This window comes from Vombatus ursinus, unplaced genomic scaffold (assembly GCF_900497805.2).
Source record: "Vombatus ursinus unplaced genomic scaffold, bare-nosed wombat genome assembly UNPS02014801.1, whole genome shotgun sequence".
Classification (NCBI taxonomy): Eukaryota; Metazoa; Chordata; class Mammalia; order Diprotodontia; family Vombatidae; genus Vombatus; species Vombatus ursinus.
The window spans coordinates 23,370,290-23,390,525 of record NW_020954579.1 but is presented as its reverse complement, the minus strand read 5'-3'; the positions used below and the strand labels follow the sequence as shown (position 1 = coordinate 23,390,525).

The 20,236-nt window shown below is 33.5% G+C and overlaps 1 protein-coding gene across 5 annotated transcripts in view; it reads right to left on the bottom strand.

The window, feature by feature from the left end:
- The window catches only part of ABCA5 (ATP binding cassette subfamily A member 5), a 117,804-nt gene that overhangs the window by 81,594 nt on the left and 15,974 nt on the right, over positions 1–20,236 (bottom strand). For 3 of the 5 annotated variants that reach the window (XM_027872760.1, XM_027872757.1, XM_027872758.1), the window contains exons 2-7: positions 15,579–15,695; positions 11,455–11,659; positions 8,191–8,352; positions 6,308–6,396; positions 3,494–3,723; positions 885–1,026 (exon numbers count right to left, since the gene is read on the bottom strand). In XM_027872760.1, the coding sequence (XP_027728561.1) occupies positions 885–1,026; positions 3,494–3,723; positions 6,308–6,396; positions 8,191–8,352; positions 11,455–11,659; positions 15,579–15,680 (930 nt within the window). In that variant the 5' untranslated portion in view covers positions 15,681–15,695. Of the gene's footprint in view, positions 1–884; positions 1,027–3,493; positions 3,724–6,307; positions 6,397–8,190; positions 8,353–11,454; positions 11,660–15,578; positions 15,696–18,825; positions 18,846–19,191; positions 19,275–20,236 lie in introns of those variants that run through there. The other 2 variants (XM_027872759.1, XM_027872761.1) reach the window with 2 other exon arrangements.

Genomic DNA, 20,236 nt, shown 5'->3' with positions numbered 1-20,236 from the left:
AAAGAAGAGAGTGTTTGGAACTGTTATGTCATCAATATAGGAAACACAGTATGGAAACTTCCTCCACCAATGCAAATGGGCAATTAGAGGCTAGATGACTTGCTAAATGGAATACAACTAGTATGTCAGAAGCATGACTTGAAACAAGACCAAACTAACTCCAAAACTAGCTCTTTCAACTAATCCACATGCCTCCCTTGTTAATGAAGTTGAATGTATTTACATACAATTAATAAAATTAATGTAAAATCATGTACAACATATGTGTCATCCAAAGAGCTAAGGAGAAACACATGGTGGGCATGATTAGGCTACAACAGAGTATCAATGAAAAATTATGAAAAAAATAGTATGAAGGCTATCATCAAAGAAATATCTAACCAAGAAAAGGAGATAAGATGTTCTCAGTAAGATCTGAAAGACAATCAACGTATATGGCCTATGTGCTCCAAAAGTTGTCAGGTCTAGAGGAAGGGCCCCAGCACACTGAATGGACCACTTGCAAAGAATGGGGACAGAAGCTACCTCAGGTGAGAAGTGTTAAGATCTGCACCTTTGAGGAAAATACATCAATAAAATCACAGATCCATTAAATTATCAAATGTATGGTTATATAAAGATATTCAAAATTAAATCCTAGTATACAAACCCACATCATGTGAAATACAACTCAATTTTATAATGAAGCTAATACTCTGTCCTTTCCAAGGCTAAAAAACCACAATGATGGTTCATGCAGCTATACTTTTTAATGGTCACTTGATAACATCTCAGCTAAAGAGAAAGGGAACTACAAACCAACCAACCAAATAAAAATCCTTCTAATAATTCTCAAATATTTGAGAAACTGTTCTTTATCCTTAGTTTTGAAGTTAAATACTTACTGAAGATAAGCCATACAGGAAAAAAAGGAGAAATATCACAAAACAGCTACTTTGAGGAAATAATGAAGAGGCTGTTGCAATGACTGCCATGAGAAGGGACATAATAAAAATCAAACTTGTATACAACAGAACCCAAGAAAGCCTAAAAAGAAAATACAAATACATTTAGATCCAAAGTATATAGGCCTGGAATCATAAAATCCATAATATCAAAACTATTTAGCTTCTTATTTATTTTCAAAAGATATTCAAACAATTTACTCAGCCTGTAAAAACCAACACTAATGTATTAAAATTTAAACATGTCATAAACAAGATAGCTATGCAGTTAAAATTAAACATTTTGTTAAATATGAAGATAAAATTATTTTCTTCCCAAAAGTTAAATACAACTATTAACTTTGCAAATCTTAAAGCACTATACAAATGCTAGCTAATTGTATTTTTTAAAGTGACAGCAACTCACGGTATATAAAAAAGAATATTATGAGGAGCCATGTAACACAGAACTGCAATTGAATTGTCATAAAATACAAAACAGCAAAATCAGTGTAACACTTTTCTCTAGGATATATGCTAAAAGTCCTATTTAAGTTGTGAACTTAAAGACTGTAGAAACCCTCCATTATCAAAGCATTTGATGTAATGTCTACTGTATGTTTAGTCAAAAACCATTCTATTTATTTACCTAAATTTTATAAAACCTATAGTTGAGTGGAAGAGATGAATTTTTTAGATTTTTTTCTAATTTCCATCCTGTCAATTTGCTAAAGGATGTTTCTGGGATGTAGAATTTCAGAGACAATTTTAGAGCTGGAGGGGAATTCAGACAAGATTACTTAGTCTAATACTATGATTTTTCAACTGAAGGAAAAAAAGGTGACAAGAGTAAGTGACTTGTCTGAATTTATGTAACTGTTATGGGAAGTTTTTGAAAACAACAGCAAATAACAAACAAAAATAATAATAAAGATAATTTCTAAAACTCCAGTAGACCTAAAAACTTTTTAAAAATTCTTCAAAGATAGTAAGATTTTAAAAAAGAGCTTATGCACACTTGTGCCAGATACTCCTTTTATAAAAGTCATAAAATTAGTTCTGTGCAATTGCCTATGTTTATAAACTGTGGTTTGGTGACAATTTGCTTATTTACACTTTTTCTTCCATGCAAAATGTCTATTAAGTCATCGGAAAATCAGGTTCAACATAATTCATCATAATCTGAAATTAGCATGTTCATGTAACAAATTATATATAACAAGTTCCTTTAAATTAAATATACAATTCTTTTTGTTTTTAGATCATTGTGAAGATACTGACCTACCAAAATTAAACAAAAGCCTCATTTAATTGAATTTGCAACTATGGATCACCTAAGAATAGAACTTCTTTATGTGCTTCCTTATAGTATTTATATTCACTAAATTTTAATTTCTCAATGTTACTCTTACTATCTGGGAAGAAAAGTCCATATTCTATATACTCAAAACCATTCAGATTTTTAAAGTATATAAATCATGGTATTTAGTAAACCAATTAACTAATTACTTTCTAGCTTCCCAAGAATTAAATTTGTAATCTAAAACTCTTAAACAGATGAGAAAGTGCATTGCATTATCAGACAACCTTGCATTATCAGACAAATTAATTACATGAAATGTGTGCCTAGTCTAAACTTCCATGGTGGTAAATTGAGTAAATTCGAAGACCAAAATCATACTGATAGAAAAGAATCAGCATCTGAATTACATTTAGAAATTATCAAGCACCACAGTCAAAAAGAATGTTTATCATCTTTATTTTTAAACAGCAATTGTACCCAACCAGCAACTCCATAAGAATAGTGTAAGAAGTCAGGGAGTGTGTATGCATGCATGCGTATGTAACCCAGGAGGACCAATGGAACAAATTACCCAGCAGAGATGCTATATGAAAGACTGGCGATGCAGGGACATCACAAGAAAATACCAAGCTGCCTCAGCTACATTTATCCCCTATGCCTACATAAAGGATAGACTAGCAGATAAGGTTGTACTCTGTGTCAGCAGAGAACTGAACTTGGAATCCTGAAGATCTGGTTTCAAATCTCACTTCTGACACTTGCAGTTGTTTGATCATAGGCATCATTTAGCCTCCCTGTAAGATTAAATTGCCTCATCTGTAAAATGAGGCAGTTGTACTAGATGGCCTTATTAGGTCCTTTCCAATGCTGATATGCTAATATCTTCACATAAGAAATGAGGACATTTACCATTTTAAAATTTAAAGTTAGTGTATACTGCTATGATCAAAGTCATTCTCATTCCGATTATCTACTGCTCTCTTTCACAAGCTAACATCTGCATCATACAAAATCTGGGGGACAAAGCTGGAGATTCGCAAATTCATCTTCAACAATATGTCACCTTGCCAGAAATATAAATGGAATAAATGCATTTTTTGATTAATGCCACATCAACAATAGTCTGAATCTGATCTGATATTATCAACTTAATTTCTAATACTGAAGAAGCAAGCATGTAAAAACAAAGTTAAACAAATCAGCAAATTTAAAATTAGTAAGAATTTATAGATATTATAATACAACATAAAAATTTTCAAAAACATACCAAAAAGCAGTATCATGAAGCCCCATTATCTTTAAAAACTCTTTTAGCTTTTTCTCTTTTTCTGCCACAATATGAATTGCCAAAAAATATCCAAAAGGTGAAAAAGCTATAACTAGGTAAATTAAAATTACTCCTCGAGGAAAGTTATCTATTTCTATAACAGCAGTTTCTCCCATGACAACTGCTTTAGTAGATTCCAGCTCTTCCCAGGCTGAATAATTGGTCTTCAACTATAAAAGAAAATAAAAGTGCCTTTTAATCAATTCAGTTTCCAATAGCTACACCTATGAAAAATTAATAACTGTAAAATAATTAGTCAATTAAGAACTTTAACAAACTCCAACAGACCACATAACTGAATTAAATAAAATGAATAACTCTGACATCATTCTACCAAGTAGAAAAAGATTTCTTTAATCTATCGTACCAAGAATCATCAGGCATTACTCTGAAATATAAAATTAGAAAAGGATTATAAATGTTGCTGAAACAAATTTTCACAAGAAAGTAATTTGTCACATTTGTCTATAAGCTATAAATCAGACCTTTTTAAAGAAAATTTAATGTACTAAAATACAGACAACATAACTATAAAATGTTTGTTGAATTGATTTTTTGTCTTTTTTTTAACTGACAAAATCTATTTTCCCTCTCTCTCACTCTCCTAATTGAAAAAAAAAAAAAAAAGACAAACCCTTGGAGGAAATATGAATAGTTAAGCAAACCCACTTCCCTCTTTGGCCATGTCCAAAAATAGATACCTCTTGATCTGAGGCCTGAATCCATCACCTTTCTATCAGGAGGCTAGTAGCAAGCTTCATCATCATTCCTCTGGAATAATTTTTAATCACTACATTGATTAGAATTCTTAAGTCTTTCAAACTAATTTGTTTTTACAATGTTATTGTTAATGTATAAATTATTCCTGTGGTTCTGCTCACTTCATTCTATGTCAGTTGATATAAGCCTTCTCAGCTTTCTCTGAAACCATCTCTTATTTTTTCTTAGAGCACAACAGTCTTCCATTACATTCATAAATCACAATTCCAGTTCTTTACAACTACAAAAATTTTTTTTTCCCTACATATAGGTCTTTTTCCACTTTCTTTAATCTCTTTGGAGCCCAGGCTTAGTAGTAGTATCACTGCACTGAGTCAAGGGGTATGCAGAGTTTAGTAGCTTTGGAGGAACAGTTCCAAATTTCTTTCCAGAAGGCGTGGACCAATGGACGGTTCTACCAACATCATTTTTTTTTGGGGGGGGGGATTAGGCAATGGAGTTAAGTGACTTGCCCAGGGTCACGCAGCTACTTAGTGTTATGTGTCTGAGGCCAAATTTGAACTCCACTCCTCCTGAATCCAGGGCCGGTGCTCTATCCACTGCACCACCTAGGTGCCCCCAACATCATATTAACGTGCCTTTTTTTTCACAGCCCCTCCAATTCTTGTCATTTTCATTTTTTGTCCACTTTGCTGATGTGATGGTTGGCAGGTGAAACTTTAGAGATTTTAATCTATATTTTTAAAAATTATTAGTGACATGGAGCATTTTTACATAGCTACTGAAAGCTGGATTTCATCTGAAAATTGCCAGTATTATATATTTTGATCATTTATCAGTTAGTGAATGACTCATTCTTATAAATTTGAATTAATATCCCATATATCTTAGATATGAGCCTTACCTGCTTCCCTTTTAATTTTGACTGCATTTTACTTTGTGACAAAAACTTTTTAATTTTATGTAATCAAAATTGTCCATGTTAACTTCAATGATCCTTTCCATCCTTTGGTCATGAACTCTGTCCCTAGGTATAGATTTGCTCCTCAAAATTATTTTATTATGTCACCCTTTCTGTCAAAGTTATGTTCCCATTGAAGTTTATCTTGGTATTCATTTAACATTCCTAACCGTCTAAACCTAATTTCTGCCAGACTGCTGTTGAACTGAATCTAAGAAATTCAAATTACAAAAATATTCTTCAATTTTTATGCTTTCGTAAAGCATTCTTTTAAATAAAACCTTTGCTATACTTAATATACACATATATATTTAAATTTGATTATATTAATAATAGTAGTGCTACAAGTAAAGTACAACTGAAACTACTGTCATTTTGAATCTTATATCAAGTTTAAAGCCTTACTATAAGGAAAGGAGCCAGGATCTGGTTGTCCATCTCAAAATAAAGCTTACTTGTAGCCTGATTAAAATGACTATACAAGACACAAAAATGAAGGTAGAAAAAAATTAATAAAGTAAAATGAAAAATAAACAGTGATACAGAACACAGGTAAAATACTGTTATTTAACACAACATGAGTTCTGACCAGAATTATCTCAGTCTAGTACATAAATCTCTAGATTAAGGTTTTCTCAATATCTGGCATTCCAGTACTATATGTATATAAGTGTATTTGTATAGAAATACACATGTACATAAATACAGGGATGAATTCTTGGCACAATACACACATACTACTCTATCTAAACAGCTGTATCAATTATTTAAACTAAGAAAAAATATTGGAGAAAAATAATCAACAAATAAGGATCTTTTAAAATATTATCTATGGAAAATACTAATTATACCCGAAAATGGATTGCTAAATCATATAACTATAGAAATTTAGGTCTTCATATTTTAGATCTTTACAGGTCTTATAGTATAAAGCTTAACTTTTTACCTCCTACCCTTTTCCAAATCCAACACAGCAAAAACTTTACATGATTTTTTACAAGTCAAGCAAGCTGCTTTGCAAATAAGACAATTTATAAAAACATTCTTTTCTATGACTCCTTTTTCATATTTACCTGTATAATTGCAGCATCAATGGAGGTTTGTAAAGCTATGAACCCTGAGTGCCAGTATAGAGCAGCCTCACATGACTTTGAACAACCAGCTATAAAGGGAACAAAAGACAATATGCAATTTTGCAAAATTATACATGCAATCCTCTCTAAACATAACATAAATAGGAATGATACACATGTTAATGGCATACCCTCATTATCAATGTGAATACTCGTACTACACGTGGAAATCACAATTCTACTGCACTTCATCCTGTGGTATTCTGTTTTCTGACTCTCATCAATCCTCGATAACGGATTTAGCTAATTAAAATAACGGAGGCTTTCTTTTAGGTTTTCCTACAGCTGTGGGAATGAGTGCAAGACTCACTCAGGCTGTCCCCTCTATTATCCCTTGGCTCTGGCTACAGACCTAGCTTACCTTCTTCTCTAATCACACAGTTCCTTGACAATGTAGGCATTCATGTTGTATAATATAATACAGTCTACTTACATACAATTATGATTACTGAAACAATCTATTCAACCACCTTCTATTAGCCACAGAAAACAAACTATTGTTGTTCTAAAATATACTGTTATCTACAAGTTTTCTAATCATTCATTTTTTATTGTGGTAAATATCTATATGCAATAAGGACATTAAAAGTCGTATCAATCAGCACAAACGGAAGTAAAACTGGTAATGAAGAGTTATGCAAAACAATGTAATTTTCTTTAATAAATTAAACTTGTAATAGCCACAATCACTTATCAGCTTCAAAGCTCTTACAAAACAAGGACAGGCTTAATGCAGGACAAGGGAAAAAAATTACACACAAATACACACACACACACACACACACACACACACACTAAGATGACTTCTTGAATAAAAGCCAAATATTAGTATCAAAGTACATACTACATGTTAGGCACTAAATATTTTAATGATGCTGATGCTAGGTTAGGAGGCAATAAACTTCTTGAGGGCAAGGGCCATATCTTATTCAAACTTTGTATCTCAGCACTCTAGCACAATGCTATGAACCCTGAGACACATAAGTGCTTATGACATATTAATTTAAATAACTTCCTATGGATGAACAACTGAAAGTCAATGTTCCTTATTCAAATAAGAAAATAACAATTTGTTTCTTGGAATAAAAAGTCTTTAAATTTTTCTGTAACGCTATAAGATTAGTATCACAAAAGTACTTGTATTAATTTGAGAGGGAAAAAAAGAGAAAGTAATGAATAGGTTTAACACTGAACTGTCAAAAAAGGACAAGGTTATTATTATATAATGCATATACCCATTTGATTCCTGTGTTTATATTTTGTCCTGTCTCCTCCTATACAAAGCCTCTGGTTATCTCCCTAGTTCTTAGTGTCTACTTCCTCAAATCACATTTGATTTATATATCTATATACATGTTGTAGCCCTTAACCCCTCTATCCCCAACCATGCTTCTTAAAGCATTATTCCCAGGGCCTAGAACAGTGCCTTGCACAGAATAGGTACTTAACTATTTATTGAACTGAATCCAAACTTCTTTTGACAATGTTTCTCTGAGCAAATAAACTTGGCTGATGCAATATATCATGGGATCATATATTCAGGGATTCAAAGGCCTGAAGAAGTCATTCAGACCAACATCCTCATTTTACAGATGAGGAAAATTGAGATCCAAAGGAGAAAGGGTAGAGTTCGGATTTTAACTGGCAAAGAAGACCAGGAAGGAATATGCCACAAATGTCTCCATGCCATAATGTCTGTTAATATGTTAATAAGTACTGATACATAATATATAATATGGCTTACTTATTAATTTCAAACATGGATTAAAATCATAACAAAATTACCTTATACAACTCTCAAAAACTTGACTAGGGATGCTTACCTCTGGAATTCATATAGACAGAAGATACTGGGATCATATCAGGAAAAAAACGCAGTTCATAGGACATGAAGTCTTTGAAAACCACACCCACAAAATTGGTAGGCTTAGAAAGACTGGATTCTTGCAATTCTCTCTCATTTGCATACTTTTCAGTAACTAAGACTACAAAAATATTACATAGTTATTATTCACAAATTAGAATGTCTGAGGAAAACACAGAAGTTCAATGTTTACACATTTTAAGAAACATTTATAAAAAATTTTCTGTTTTCAGTACTCCTTGATATTTATTAAGGAATTGCTAAAATGCTAATAGAATACTATGAACAATACAGTATTTTAATAGATTTTGGATTTCTATAGTGTTTTTCCTCTAAAGGCATAAAAATGTCTAATAATAAACATTTCTAATGATAAATTTAATTTCTCTTTCAGGACCAGTCCTTTTTAGTTCTTAATCAGAAGGGAGAGGAGGGTTATTTATAATTGAAATGATATTGTTTCTTAAATTAAACATGAGAAGACTACAGACAATACTAGAATCACAAGAATAAAAGGCCATGAAAGTCAGCCATCTCAAAGCAGGTGTAGCCCTATACAGTTGTCAATAGATAAGTTCCTACAGGATTCTTGATTATATCAATGTACAACTTAACAGTGGCAGGAAAATTCTTTGTAACTAAAATTCCTAATGCTGCCATTTAAATCCAGTATTTCTTCATATGTCATTAGAGAAAAATTATCTTCTCTTCATTCAGGCTTCTCTTTTCCAATCCCAACATTTAAGATCTATCTTCATAGACCTATTTTCAAACATTTAATCTTCTTTTCTGAATTTTCTATAAATCATTCACATTTCTCTAAGTTAGATAAAACTTTTGAAAAGGTCTAAATAATTCTGAAAATAATAAGGAAAATTATTCATATAAAATTATATATAAATTATTTTATACAAAATTATTATTACTTTAAAAATTATTATCAAAGGTGTAAATGTTCTATTTCCATGCACACATATCCTAGTTTGATTCCTGCATTTTTGTGAAAACACTATATAATTTAGATACAAATATAATTAGTCATTCTTCATCTTGTATTTATATAAGTTATCTTGGAACTTCATTTTTTGTATATTTTTAGTTTTTCCAGAATCAGAGATTTAGAACTGAAAGAGACCTAAGAGGTCATTGAGTTCAAGACCCCCATTTTACAAATGAGGTAAATGAAGTCCAGAAAGGTGATGTGACTTGCTCAAGGTAATGAAGGATTCATTAGCCCAGATCACATGACTCCAAGTCCATTGCTCTTTTACACTGTACCACATGACCTTTTCTCATTTCTTGAGCTCCTCATGATTCTAATTATGTTGTTCCAATCTGCTACCCCACCCAGTCTAGTATTCACACAGACTTAGTAAGCATTCTCTCAACATTTAGATTTTTATAAAAATATTTAATACTACCAGGCTCAGAAAAAAAAATCTACAGAAAATTTTCCTCATCTTTCTAATAAAATTAGTTAATTGTTTATCCATTTTATTGTAAGTTTTCACCTCCACAAAAAAGCCCAGCTTTTACTTTTATTAATTCAATGTTTTTAACTTTCAATTTTGTTAATCTCTTCCTTGATTTTCTGAATTTCTTTTCTAGTGTTTGTTTTTTAATTTGTACACTTTCTAGTTTAGTTTAGTTTAGTTTTGTTTTGAGTTAAATGACTCACTGATCTGCTTCTCTGTCTCTCAAAGTGTTTAAAAATATAAACTTCCTCTAAGGACTGCTTTTGCTGCATCTCAAAAATTCCGGTATGATGTCTTATTGTTGTCATCTTTAGTGAAATTATCTGTTGTTTCTATCATTTATTTTTTGACCTCCCAAATCTCTGAGATGAAGTTATTGAGTCTCCAGTTGATCCTTAATACTTTTTTCAGCAGCTCTTTAATATAATTTTATTATGTTATGGTAAATAAAGGATGTGATTTGTTAGGTCTTTATGTCCTAATGCATGATTAATTTTTATAAAAGTACCTTTGCACAGCTAATATATACACATATATATACATATATAGGTATGTTCACATACATATTCCTTTCTATTTTCATTCAATAATAGCCAGAATTATATCATATCTAACTTTTTAAAAAATTCTATTCAGATCTCTAACTTCTTTTTTGTTTATCTACAACTGAAAAGAATACACTGAGGTACCCTGTTACTATAGTTTTATTCTCAATTTATTTCCTATTTCTCTAGTACTTCTCTTTTTAAATATTTAACTTTTCCTTTAAGTATTTAAAATCAATGATATTTTGTGCATATATGTTAAAGTACTGAAATTAATTCATTGTGTATGGCACCCATCACCATGCTTGGGATTTGTTTTGTTTATGACTAATACTTCCGTGATATACTCTCCTTCTTATACTCCACCCCTTCTCCCCTATCTCTATTTCTTTCTATATCCAGGATGAGTTTAATATATTCTTATATCAAACTTTCTTTGTTCTCTCTTCTGACCAGGTTAGATGAAAGTAAAGTTCAAAAGATGCCTGCTCCCCTCATTCTTTCCAATTGGACATTTCAGTTGTCAATGATAACTTCCTGAGTAAAAACCTTCAATAAGTTGTGTAATCATAAAACATGATATGATACATACTGGTCCGCCATACCCATCATTCAAGAAAACAACAAGCCAACTTCTGGCCAAAACTCAGTAACAACCAAAGACCCACATACGTGGCATTTTTGGTTCTCCAAAACTGTAATGCTTATATCAATTCTCTGGTCTCAAACTGAGAGTAGAGTTGCTTTATGTTCTCAGCTACAGCTACAACTACCATTTTGTGCTGCTATTTGCCCTATATACCGACAGTGACCGATTACTAATACTGGAAATATTTTTATCACTTTAAATACTAGAGTATCACAAGATCAGGAACTATTAAATATAGTTATCATTTTATGAATGTGCTTATTTTGTAAGTGATCAAAGGAAATATAATCAGAGAAAATATGAATTAAAATAATTTAAATATTCTCTCTACTGCTAAATATGCCAACCAGCTATAATGTCAATGTTGTTGAAATATTCAGTAAAAGCCAATAAAACAACTTAAATTATGCCATAATTATTATAAAGCCAAAAATATCATTAAAGTAAAATATATATCACATAAAGAATTAAATTTACTCAGTGCAATTAGCATATAAATAATCTAAGAAACTACCATATGAAGCTGGAAAAATACATATATAGGCTCACAATACCATCAGGAAGATAATAAGCAGACACTATATTCATGATGTTTCTTGTAACGTTAGTCACTGGAGCATATGCAATAATGAATTCAGACAGGATAGATTTATCCAAGGGGTCAAGTTCTGTATCAGGTACTTCTGCATACTTCTTATTTGGATGCATCATGCTTATTAATATTAACCAAAATAAAAAAAATAGTGGAAAAATAATTTCCTGCAATTAAAAAGAAACAATGTGATTAAAATGTTTAAGAATGAAAGGTAAAGAAAAATGAATACTCTTGGAATTGGAAATTTTTGAGTTAGTTACCCAAAGCATCTTCCTAAACATATTATGTGGTCCTTCTTTTGCCTTCAGTATCATAAAAATATTTTAAAATCTAAAGCCTAGGATAAATGAAGGTGATACATGAACTAATGTCACTGTATCCTATAACCATTACTGCATTTAAAAAAATTTAATGAACCAGTAATAAATATATCTATGAAGAAATTTTTGCATTCAAACTAACCATAGACATACATTTATAAATGTGATGCTGTGTGTGTATATATATAAAATTTGCATAACTTACAATATTAGAGTACATCATAATCAATCAGTAAGTCAACAAGCACTTATTAAACAACCATTGTATATCTAGCACTGTACTTGGTGCTGAGTATACAAAGAAAAAACCAAACAACCTCTGTCTTAAAGAGTTTATATTCTATTGGGGATGACAACAGATATATATAAGTATATAAAGAACACATACACAATAAATAAAAGGCAATGTCTAGGGGTGGGGGTGGGTGGGAGGCTGTTGAGTTTGAAATGTCCAGTAGGCACTTTGTGAAGCAAGACAAGCTCTGGAGATAGTCTAAGGCTGGATATATACATAGAGGATTATGTGCAGAAATCATGCAACCCAATAGAATTGGTTCTTTCAAAAGAGAAAAATTATGTAAAGGGAAGAGACCTAAAGGAGAGGAATGAGATATATACACAATTGGGGGAGGATGATGATTCAGTAAAGGAAATTGAGGAGTAGTTATTAGGCAAGTTGAAAAATGAAGAGGCAGTAGTGTCATAAAAATCCAGAAAGTTGAGAGTATACATGAGAAAAGGCTAACCAACAGTATCAAATGCTACAGAAAGGACTAGAAGGATGAGGATTGAGAAAATGCCATTGGTCATGGCAATTAACATATCATTGGATATTTGGCAAGAGCAAAAAAAGAAGGTTTGAAAAAGACAGAGGACCACAATAAAGAATCAATTTGAAAGGAATTGGCATGCCTTGCACAGTGAAGGCCCAGATAACATACATTTATATGCGACTGAGTCATCATGATTGCCATTTCTTCCAGCACTATTCTACCACACATGAGGAGGAAAATGGAGGGAATAATCCAGGGTTAGGGTGTGGCAAGGCATGACTGGCAACAGGTCAAAAGGGCAAGGAATTTAAGAGGACAATATATTGTTAAATTGGCTAACTATAAGGTCAAGATTAAGAAGAGACGAAGTGAAGCTAGAGAAGCGTGATGGCTTAGCAGAATACTGAAGGATGGAAGGGCTGGAGGTCATGGCAAAGCATTACTGAACAGGTTTAGGAGAAGTGAGCTTGTATTTAAAATTAGCAAGTCATATAACTATACTTTTCAGTGAAGAAAGGTAATAGTGTTTTCTGATAACTACACAGCTGCCATAATCACAAACACTGTCACTGAAATGAAAAAAAAAAATTGGCGCTAGCACCAGCTAGACCTTCAGAGGCAAGTAGGGCTTTGAAGATTGATGCTGCAGCTATAGGGAAAAAAAAGTCAACAAGTCCATGAACAATTAAAATTAAAAAGGAAAAAAAGGATCATAATAGTGCTACTGTGAACTATGGGAAAAGTGGACTCAATTATCTTCCTCAGATGAATCCCAAAGACTGCCTTCAGCAAGTTTCCTAAGGTTGATAGCTTCCAGCAAGCCTCCTTAACTCCTTTACCTCAATATCCGTTACCAGCTCCCCCTGAACTCCCCTGACATGCCTGGGCAACTCATAAACCCTTCCCTCCTCAGAAACAGCCCTACTTCAAGGGATATTGATTCCATCTTGCTCTGTATCGGTCATTTTGCTGTAAATGATCTCTTGAGAACTGCAAGACCAGCTGCAGCACCTAGAATCCTTCAGCATCTCCTTTTCGCCTCTTATTGGTATAAAAAGACAGTTGCTGACAATGGAGGATTCTCTAGTCCCGGAAAAGTTCTCCTCCCTATATGGCCCAATGGACAGATTTCTTTGATTTAGTGACACTAGCTACACTCAGACAATAACTCCCTTATCTACCTCCTGTAACTGTTACACATTTTTCTCCAATAAGCATAACATTCTTTTTGTATAATCACATGCGTTTTATGAATAGTCATATTTCTTTTCTTTGTTTCACACAATGTTATTTTGAAGGATGTTGAGCTTATGAATGCTACCCTAAAGAAACAGGAAATTCTTATACTAGGTTCTGCCATCCATTTTAGTATCTACCTCAGCCACCTAGAATAAATGGCTTCACTCTTAATTGACTTCTTAGTATTATTATCCAACTCCAAACTCAAGACTCAGAATACTGACCCCTTTTGGGTCCCCCAAAATTTCCACTACAGAATTATAAGTAAAAAATTAAAATTGAAACAATTGTCATTCTGGGAATATTCACTCCTTTTTAAATCTTGAGCCTTGAAAGGTTTATTAGTGTTCTATTATTAGCAAATTAATTAAATATTGCTTGTAAAATCTTGTCTGGTAAAAAGGGATAAATACAAGTAAACTCCACCCCACTTGCTATATATTTTAAGGCTTATTTAAAGGACAGAACAAAAATGGTCAATAGAGAACTGAAACCTAAGGGAGAAAATATTCACGATAACATCAAGTCACCAAGCAGAAATTAACAATATCCCAAGATACAGAAAGAACTGGCAAATGTGACTGCCAAGTCACTGTTACTGACTTTTTAAAAAAATAATGGAGAAGGAATGGGGGCAATGCAAAAATTACTGAAAGGCAAATGTTATGATTTTTTTAAACTGAAGAAAATCGAATATGCAAACTATATGGCAATGGACAGCCTATTTCCAGCAAAATTTTGAAATGTACTATTAAAAGGATGGCTAATGATCATAAAGGATGCATCAGTGATTTAAAATCAGTTCCATGAAGGAGCTCACATTCTACTGTAGGATACAATATGAACACAGATAAATAGATATAAATTATACAAGTTCAAAAGGAAGAGAGCACTAATAACTGGATGAAGCAGGGTAAGAATCAGGAAGGGACTTCAGTAGTAGATAGCACCACAGGCATTCTTTGAAGGAAGTTAGGGATATAAGAGGCAGTGGTGAAGAGAAAGTACACTACAGAAATAGAAGATCACCTGCACAAAAGCATGGATGTGGGAGATAATGCCATGTACTGTTAATAACTAGTAGGTCAGTTTGCCTAGAATGGAGAGTAAAGGGATATGGAATAAGATTGAAGAGGGAGGTGAAATTTGTACTATGGAGGCTTTAAATGACAAGCTGAGGATTCTATATTTTCTCTTAGAAACAATAAGGAAATACTGATGATTTTGAATTGGAGTGACATGATGAGATCTGTTTTAGGAACATCAATTTAGCATCTGTGTGGAGGAGTCAGCTAGAATTAATTCTTATTTCTCCAATCTTCTTACTCTTAACTCTCCTCCACATGCTCTACTTTCTGGCAACATTGGCCTACTCACAGTTTCTCAAACAGGCCATTCCACCTCTGATCTCTGAGCCTTTGCAATGACCTGGAATGCTCTAACCCTTTATCTCTGGCTCTTGGGTTTCCTTGACTTCCTTCAAAACTCAACTCAAATCTTACCTCTTCCAGGAGGCTTCTCAGCTGCCAATACCTTCCCCTCTTAGAATGCCTTCCATTTATTCTGTAATCTTTATGTACCCAATTGTTTACATGCTGTTTTCCCCATTAGAACGAGTCACTAGAAGCACTCTCACTCTGGAGATGCTTCTCTCCCTCCTCTGACTGGTTAATTCCTGACTGAAACTTAAGAAAACAGTTAGGAATTATATTTTGCTACTTATAAAACCAAAAAAGTACCATTCAGCTTACCTGAACACTACTTTTTTTAGTTCTACATTTAATTAGATAATTCTTGAGTAAAAGAGTTCGTGTTTGTCTCCACACTCCCACTTCTCTAATTGCTGTAGTCATGTTGTCTGCATCAACCTGGGAATAAAAAAATGTAGAAATTATATAAATACACATAAATTTATATAGCACATAATCACTATTGATTAGAGAAATGTTAATTAAAACAACTCTCAGGTACCACCTCACACCTACCAGAAATCACAAATGCTGGAGTGGATGAAGGAAAAATAACTATACTAATGAACTGCTGGTGGAGTGGTGAACTAGTCCAACCATTTTGGAGAATAATTTGGAACTACGCCCAAAAGACTATAAAACTGTGCATACTCTTTGATCTAGCAATACCACTATTAGGTCTGTACCTCAAATAGATCAAAGAAAAAAGGACCTATATGTATAAAAATATTTACAGCAGCTCTTTTTGTGGTAACAAAGAATTGAAATTGAAGGAATGCCCATCAACTGGGGAATGACTGAACAAGTTACAGCTTATGATTGTGATAGAGTACTATTGTGCTATAAGAAATTATTGGGGGGGTGTCAGAAAAAACACAGCAAGACCTATATGAACTGACGCAAAATGAAGTGAGAAGAACCAGGAAATAGATAACTGCGCACAGTAACAGCAATGTTGTAATGATGATCATCCATGAAATGTGAAAGACTTGGCTGTTCTGATCAACACAATGATCTCAGGCAATTCCAAAGGACTCATGATGAAAAAATGTTATCCACCTCCAGAGAGAAAATTGATGAACTCTGAGAGCAAACTGAAGTATGACTTTTCTCACTTTATTTTTCCTGCTCTTTTTTAAATATGGCTAATATGAAAATATCTTTTGCATCACATGCATAATTGATATTATACTGCTTGCCTTCTAGATGGGTGGGGCAGGGGGGTGGGTGGCAGGGAGAGAATCTGGGACTCAAAATTTAAAAAGAAAAGAATGTTAAAAATAAATAATATTTTTTTAAAAAAGCTTTCCTTAGACACTGGTATTAATAATTATTTATTATTAATATTATTATTATTATTATTATATTATTATTATATATAATTAATATATTATAATTATTATTAATAATAATTAATTAATTATTAAGTCACAATTTCTACAGAAGGCCTCAGCTAGGCACAAATTATTCAACATGTCATAGAATAAATCTTACCCAAATCAAAGCTCCTAGCATAGTACCTTATATCCAATAGGTATACATACAAATAAATATATACTGAATGAATACATAACTACATGAATATTTCCATTTAAAAGTAATATAGATTCTGCTTTCTGACTTACTATTTTTTTTTGGAGTGAGGCAGTTGGGGTTAAATGACTTGCCCAGAGTCACACTGCTAGTAAGGGTTATGTGTCTGTGGCCAGATTTGAACTCAGGTCCTCCTGACTCCAAGGCTGCTATTCTATCCACTATGCCACCTACCTGCCCCTTTTATAAATGCCTTTTTTTTGTGAGGCAATCAGGGTTAAGTGACTTGTCTAGGGTCGCACAGCTATAAGTGTCAGGTGTCTTGAACGCAGGTCCTCCTGACTCCAAAGCCAGTGCTCTATCCACTGCACCACCCAGCTGCCCCTCTATTTTTTTTTTGACAAGGCAATTGGGGTTAAGTGACTTGCCCAGGGTCACACAGCCGGTAAGTTAAGTGTCAAATGTCTGAGATCGGATTTGAATGCAGGTCCTCCTGACTCCAGGGCTGGTGTTCTATCCATTCTATCACCTAGCTATCCCTGTGATTTACTATTAGAATAATTTTCAATTGTGCTTATTAGGTGCCTTGAACAAGTCACTTAAGCACTCTGGGATTCATTTTCCTCATGTGTAAAATAAGTTAAACAGATGCACTTCAAGGTTCCCTCTAATTCTAAATCTATACTGTGAATTATTTTATGAATGAATAAGTATTTTTCTGGTCTGACATTTTTATAGTAGAATCACAAAGTCAAAGGATTTTCATATGAAATATGAGTTCCATCAGTCAGTCAATAAACATTTATTATGCACCTACTATGTGCCAGGTACTTTGCTGAGCATAGTGTTTTATCATTTTCTTCACTTCTTAAAAAAACTCTAGTTTTGTTCCTTCTTTTAAAATGTATCAATGAGAGTGACAAGACCAGTAAGATGCCAAAATAGATGAACTCAGCAAACTTCCTGTACCCTGAAATAAAGGAATTGTTTGCCAGAGGTAGGGCAATCACATTTGATTCTTCAAGATAAGAATATAAAAGCTGTAAGCAAGGTTAAAAAAACCCTATAAATTACAGAATTTAATTACTCAGAGAGCTCTCTCACTCCACATGCCCACAAAGAGTAAAAACGAGCAAACTCACAGAATTTTGCTGTGAAACCCAGTCTTGACCCCTATGGTTTCAGTGACTATTCCTTATTCCCAACCATCCCTCCAAACCCAGAAGAAAGCAACAGACATTGATGCTGCCAAGTCATGTGAAAGAAAAGAGCAAAAGGCAACATGCCTGTGGGTAGCAGTGATTAGAACCAGAAGCTAGAGAGAAGCAACTTATTCTTATGGAAAAATGAATTGGGAAAGCCATCTTGGGTAAGTACCTCCCCCTTGGAAGTGATTCAGAGGAGAGAGCAGCAGGGGCACCCCTGAAGCCTAGCCCTGGATGTCCACTTAACAGTAAAGAGAGAGAAGACAAGGAGTGGATAGAGGGGGAAAGAGAAGAAAAAGCTAAAATGGCAAAAAGATAAAGAGGAAAACCTTAACAGAAGCCCAGGAAACAAAGCATATGAGCCAAGATAGGAGAGCAAGGAGAAGGAATAAGAAAAAGAAAAAAAAAACAAGGGAAAGAAAAGGAGGAAAAGAAAAAAGAAGAAGAGGGAAGAGGAAGAATGAGTAAGAACTGAAAGAAAAATCAAAACAGATTAAGAAAATATAATATGAAGGAAAAGGAAGCAATAGAAAAAAGGAATCCTGTGGACCCCTTAGAGATCACAGAACAAAAAGAAACTATAGAGGACTTTTGGAACACATGAGCAGAAAGATAAATGATTATACATTTTTTTTCTGATCCTCATGACCTCTTAAGCATCTCCAAAACAGAAATTACATGCTAAAGCTAAAACAACATCCATTGCCTCCACGGTCTAGAATAGTCAAAATACAAAAGAAAGTTAAAAAAAAAATAACAAAATAACATGAAATGACACAGCCTGAGCTTACTCAGCATCTCTCCCCAACCTCTCAGGCCACAGGCAGCAACCAACAAATAGACTTGCAAAAAAACCAAATCCCAAACTCTAGTCCTCCTTCTTTTTTCCAGTGCTGTAGAGGCCCTGGCTCCAAGCTGTAGAACTTTGCTTGGATCACAAAAACTAGCCACAGACAGCTAGCAAAGCAGCAGCCCTTCAAAAGCAAAATCCTGCTAAGGGCCACAACAGCCAGCAGCATCACGGCCAACAACCCTATAGCACAAGTGTTGCAAAGTTCTGAAATGTCAATGCCCAGCAAGAGAACTGAGGAACAGAGGGAATGAGACAGGATACTGTTGGGGGGAAGGTAGGGGGTGGGGTGCAGCACTCCACTAACCCTGAGGGAAAGAGTTGAGCATTCAGCTGGAGTTAGTTCTGTTTACCCAAAAATCAGTTGGGTCAGAGACCTAGGATGGTGAACCAAGAACTGCTCAGTATGGGAGGAAGCTGAGATATACTCAAAGGCAACCACCATCAGAGGGTAAAGTTAGAAAGTGAGCAATAGGGGTAAAAGGGAAGGGAGGAGACTGAAATTACCAAAAATCTCAGGAAGAAGAAAACTCAAATATCTTAGCAGAAAATATTAACCACAAAAGGAAATATGGCCTCCACATCCAGTAAAAAAGAAAAAAAAAAGTTCAAGCATCTATAAATAGATAATACTGCAAAACAAAAGAGAATGATCCAACGCTTAATAAGACAGAGGATCCTGTGGAATATGAGGAGGACATTGAACCACCACAACCCACTGTTCCTAAGTCGTTCAAAATAAAAATGAGACTTATGAGAGCAGAATTTGTGGTCCTTAAAACAAAAATAATGGACAGAGTAGAAAAACTGTAATCTGTGACAGCAAGTATCACCAAAGAAACAAAAGTGAGAACAACAGATTTATAATGCAAATATACAGAGGTGAAGGACAATCTAGAAGAGAAGCAAAAAAAAAAACAACTTAAAATATGGTTGCAAAGCAAACAAAACATAGTGATTTTAAAGAGAGGATGCTTAGAAACAACCTAAGGATCATAGATTTCCCAGAAGAAAAAAAAGTGACAGACTGGAGAAAACAAAAACCTACAATTTGTTGCTTATAAGAAATACATTTTAAAAACAAAGACATAAATAAAATTGAAATAGAAAAATATTTACTATACATCAAGTAAATCCAAAAAAGCAGAAGTTGTAAATCATGCTAATAAAGCAAAAACAAACATTCAATAGACAAAAAAGGATAAATAAGTACACTGCATTATACTGAAAGGAACACAAACAAATATGCTCCAAATGCTTTAACATCTAAATTCATGAAAGAAACATTCTCCAAGCTATAAAAAAAGACAAAAAATGTAACACAATCATGACAAGACACTTCAAAATCCCTC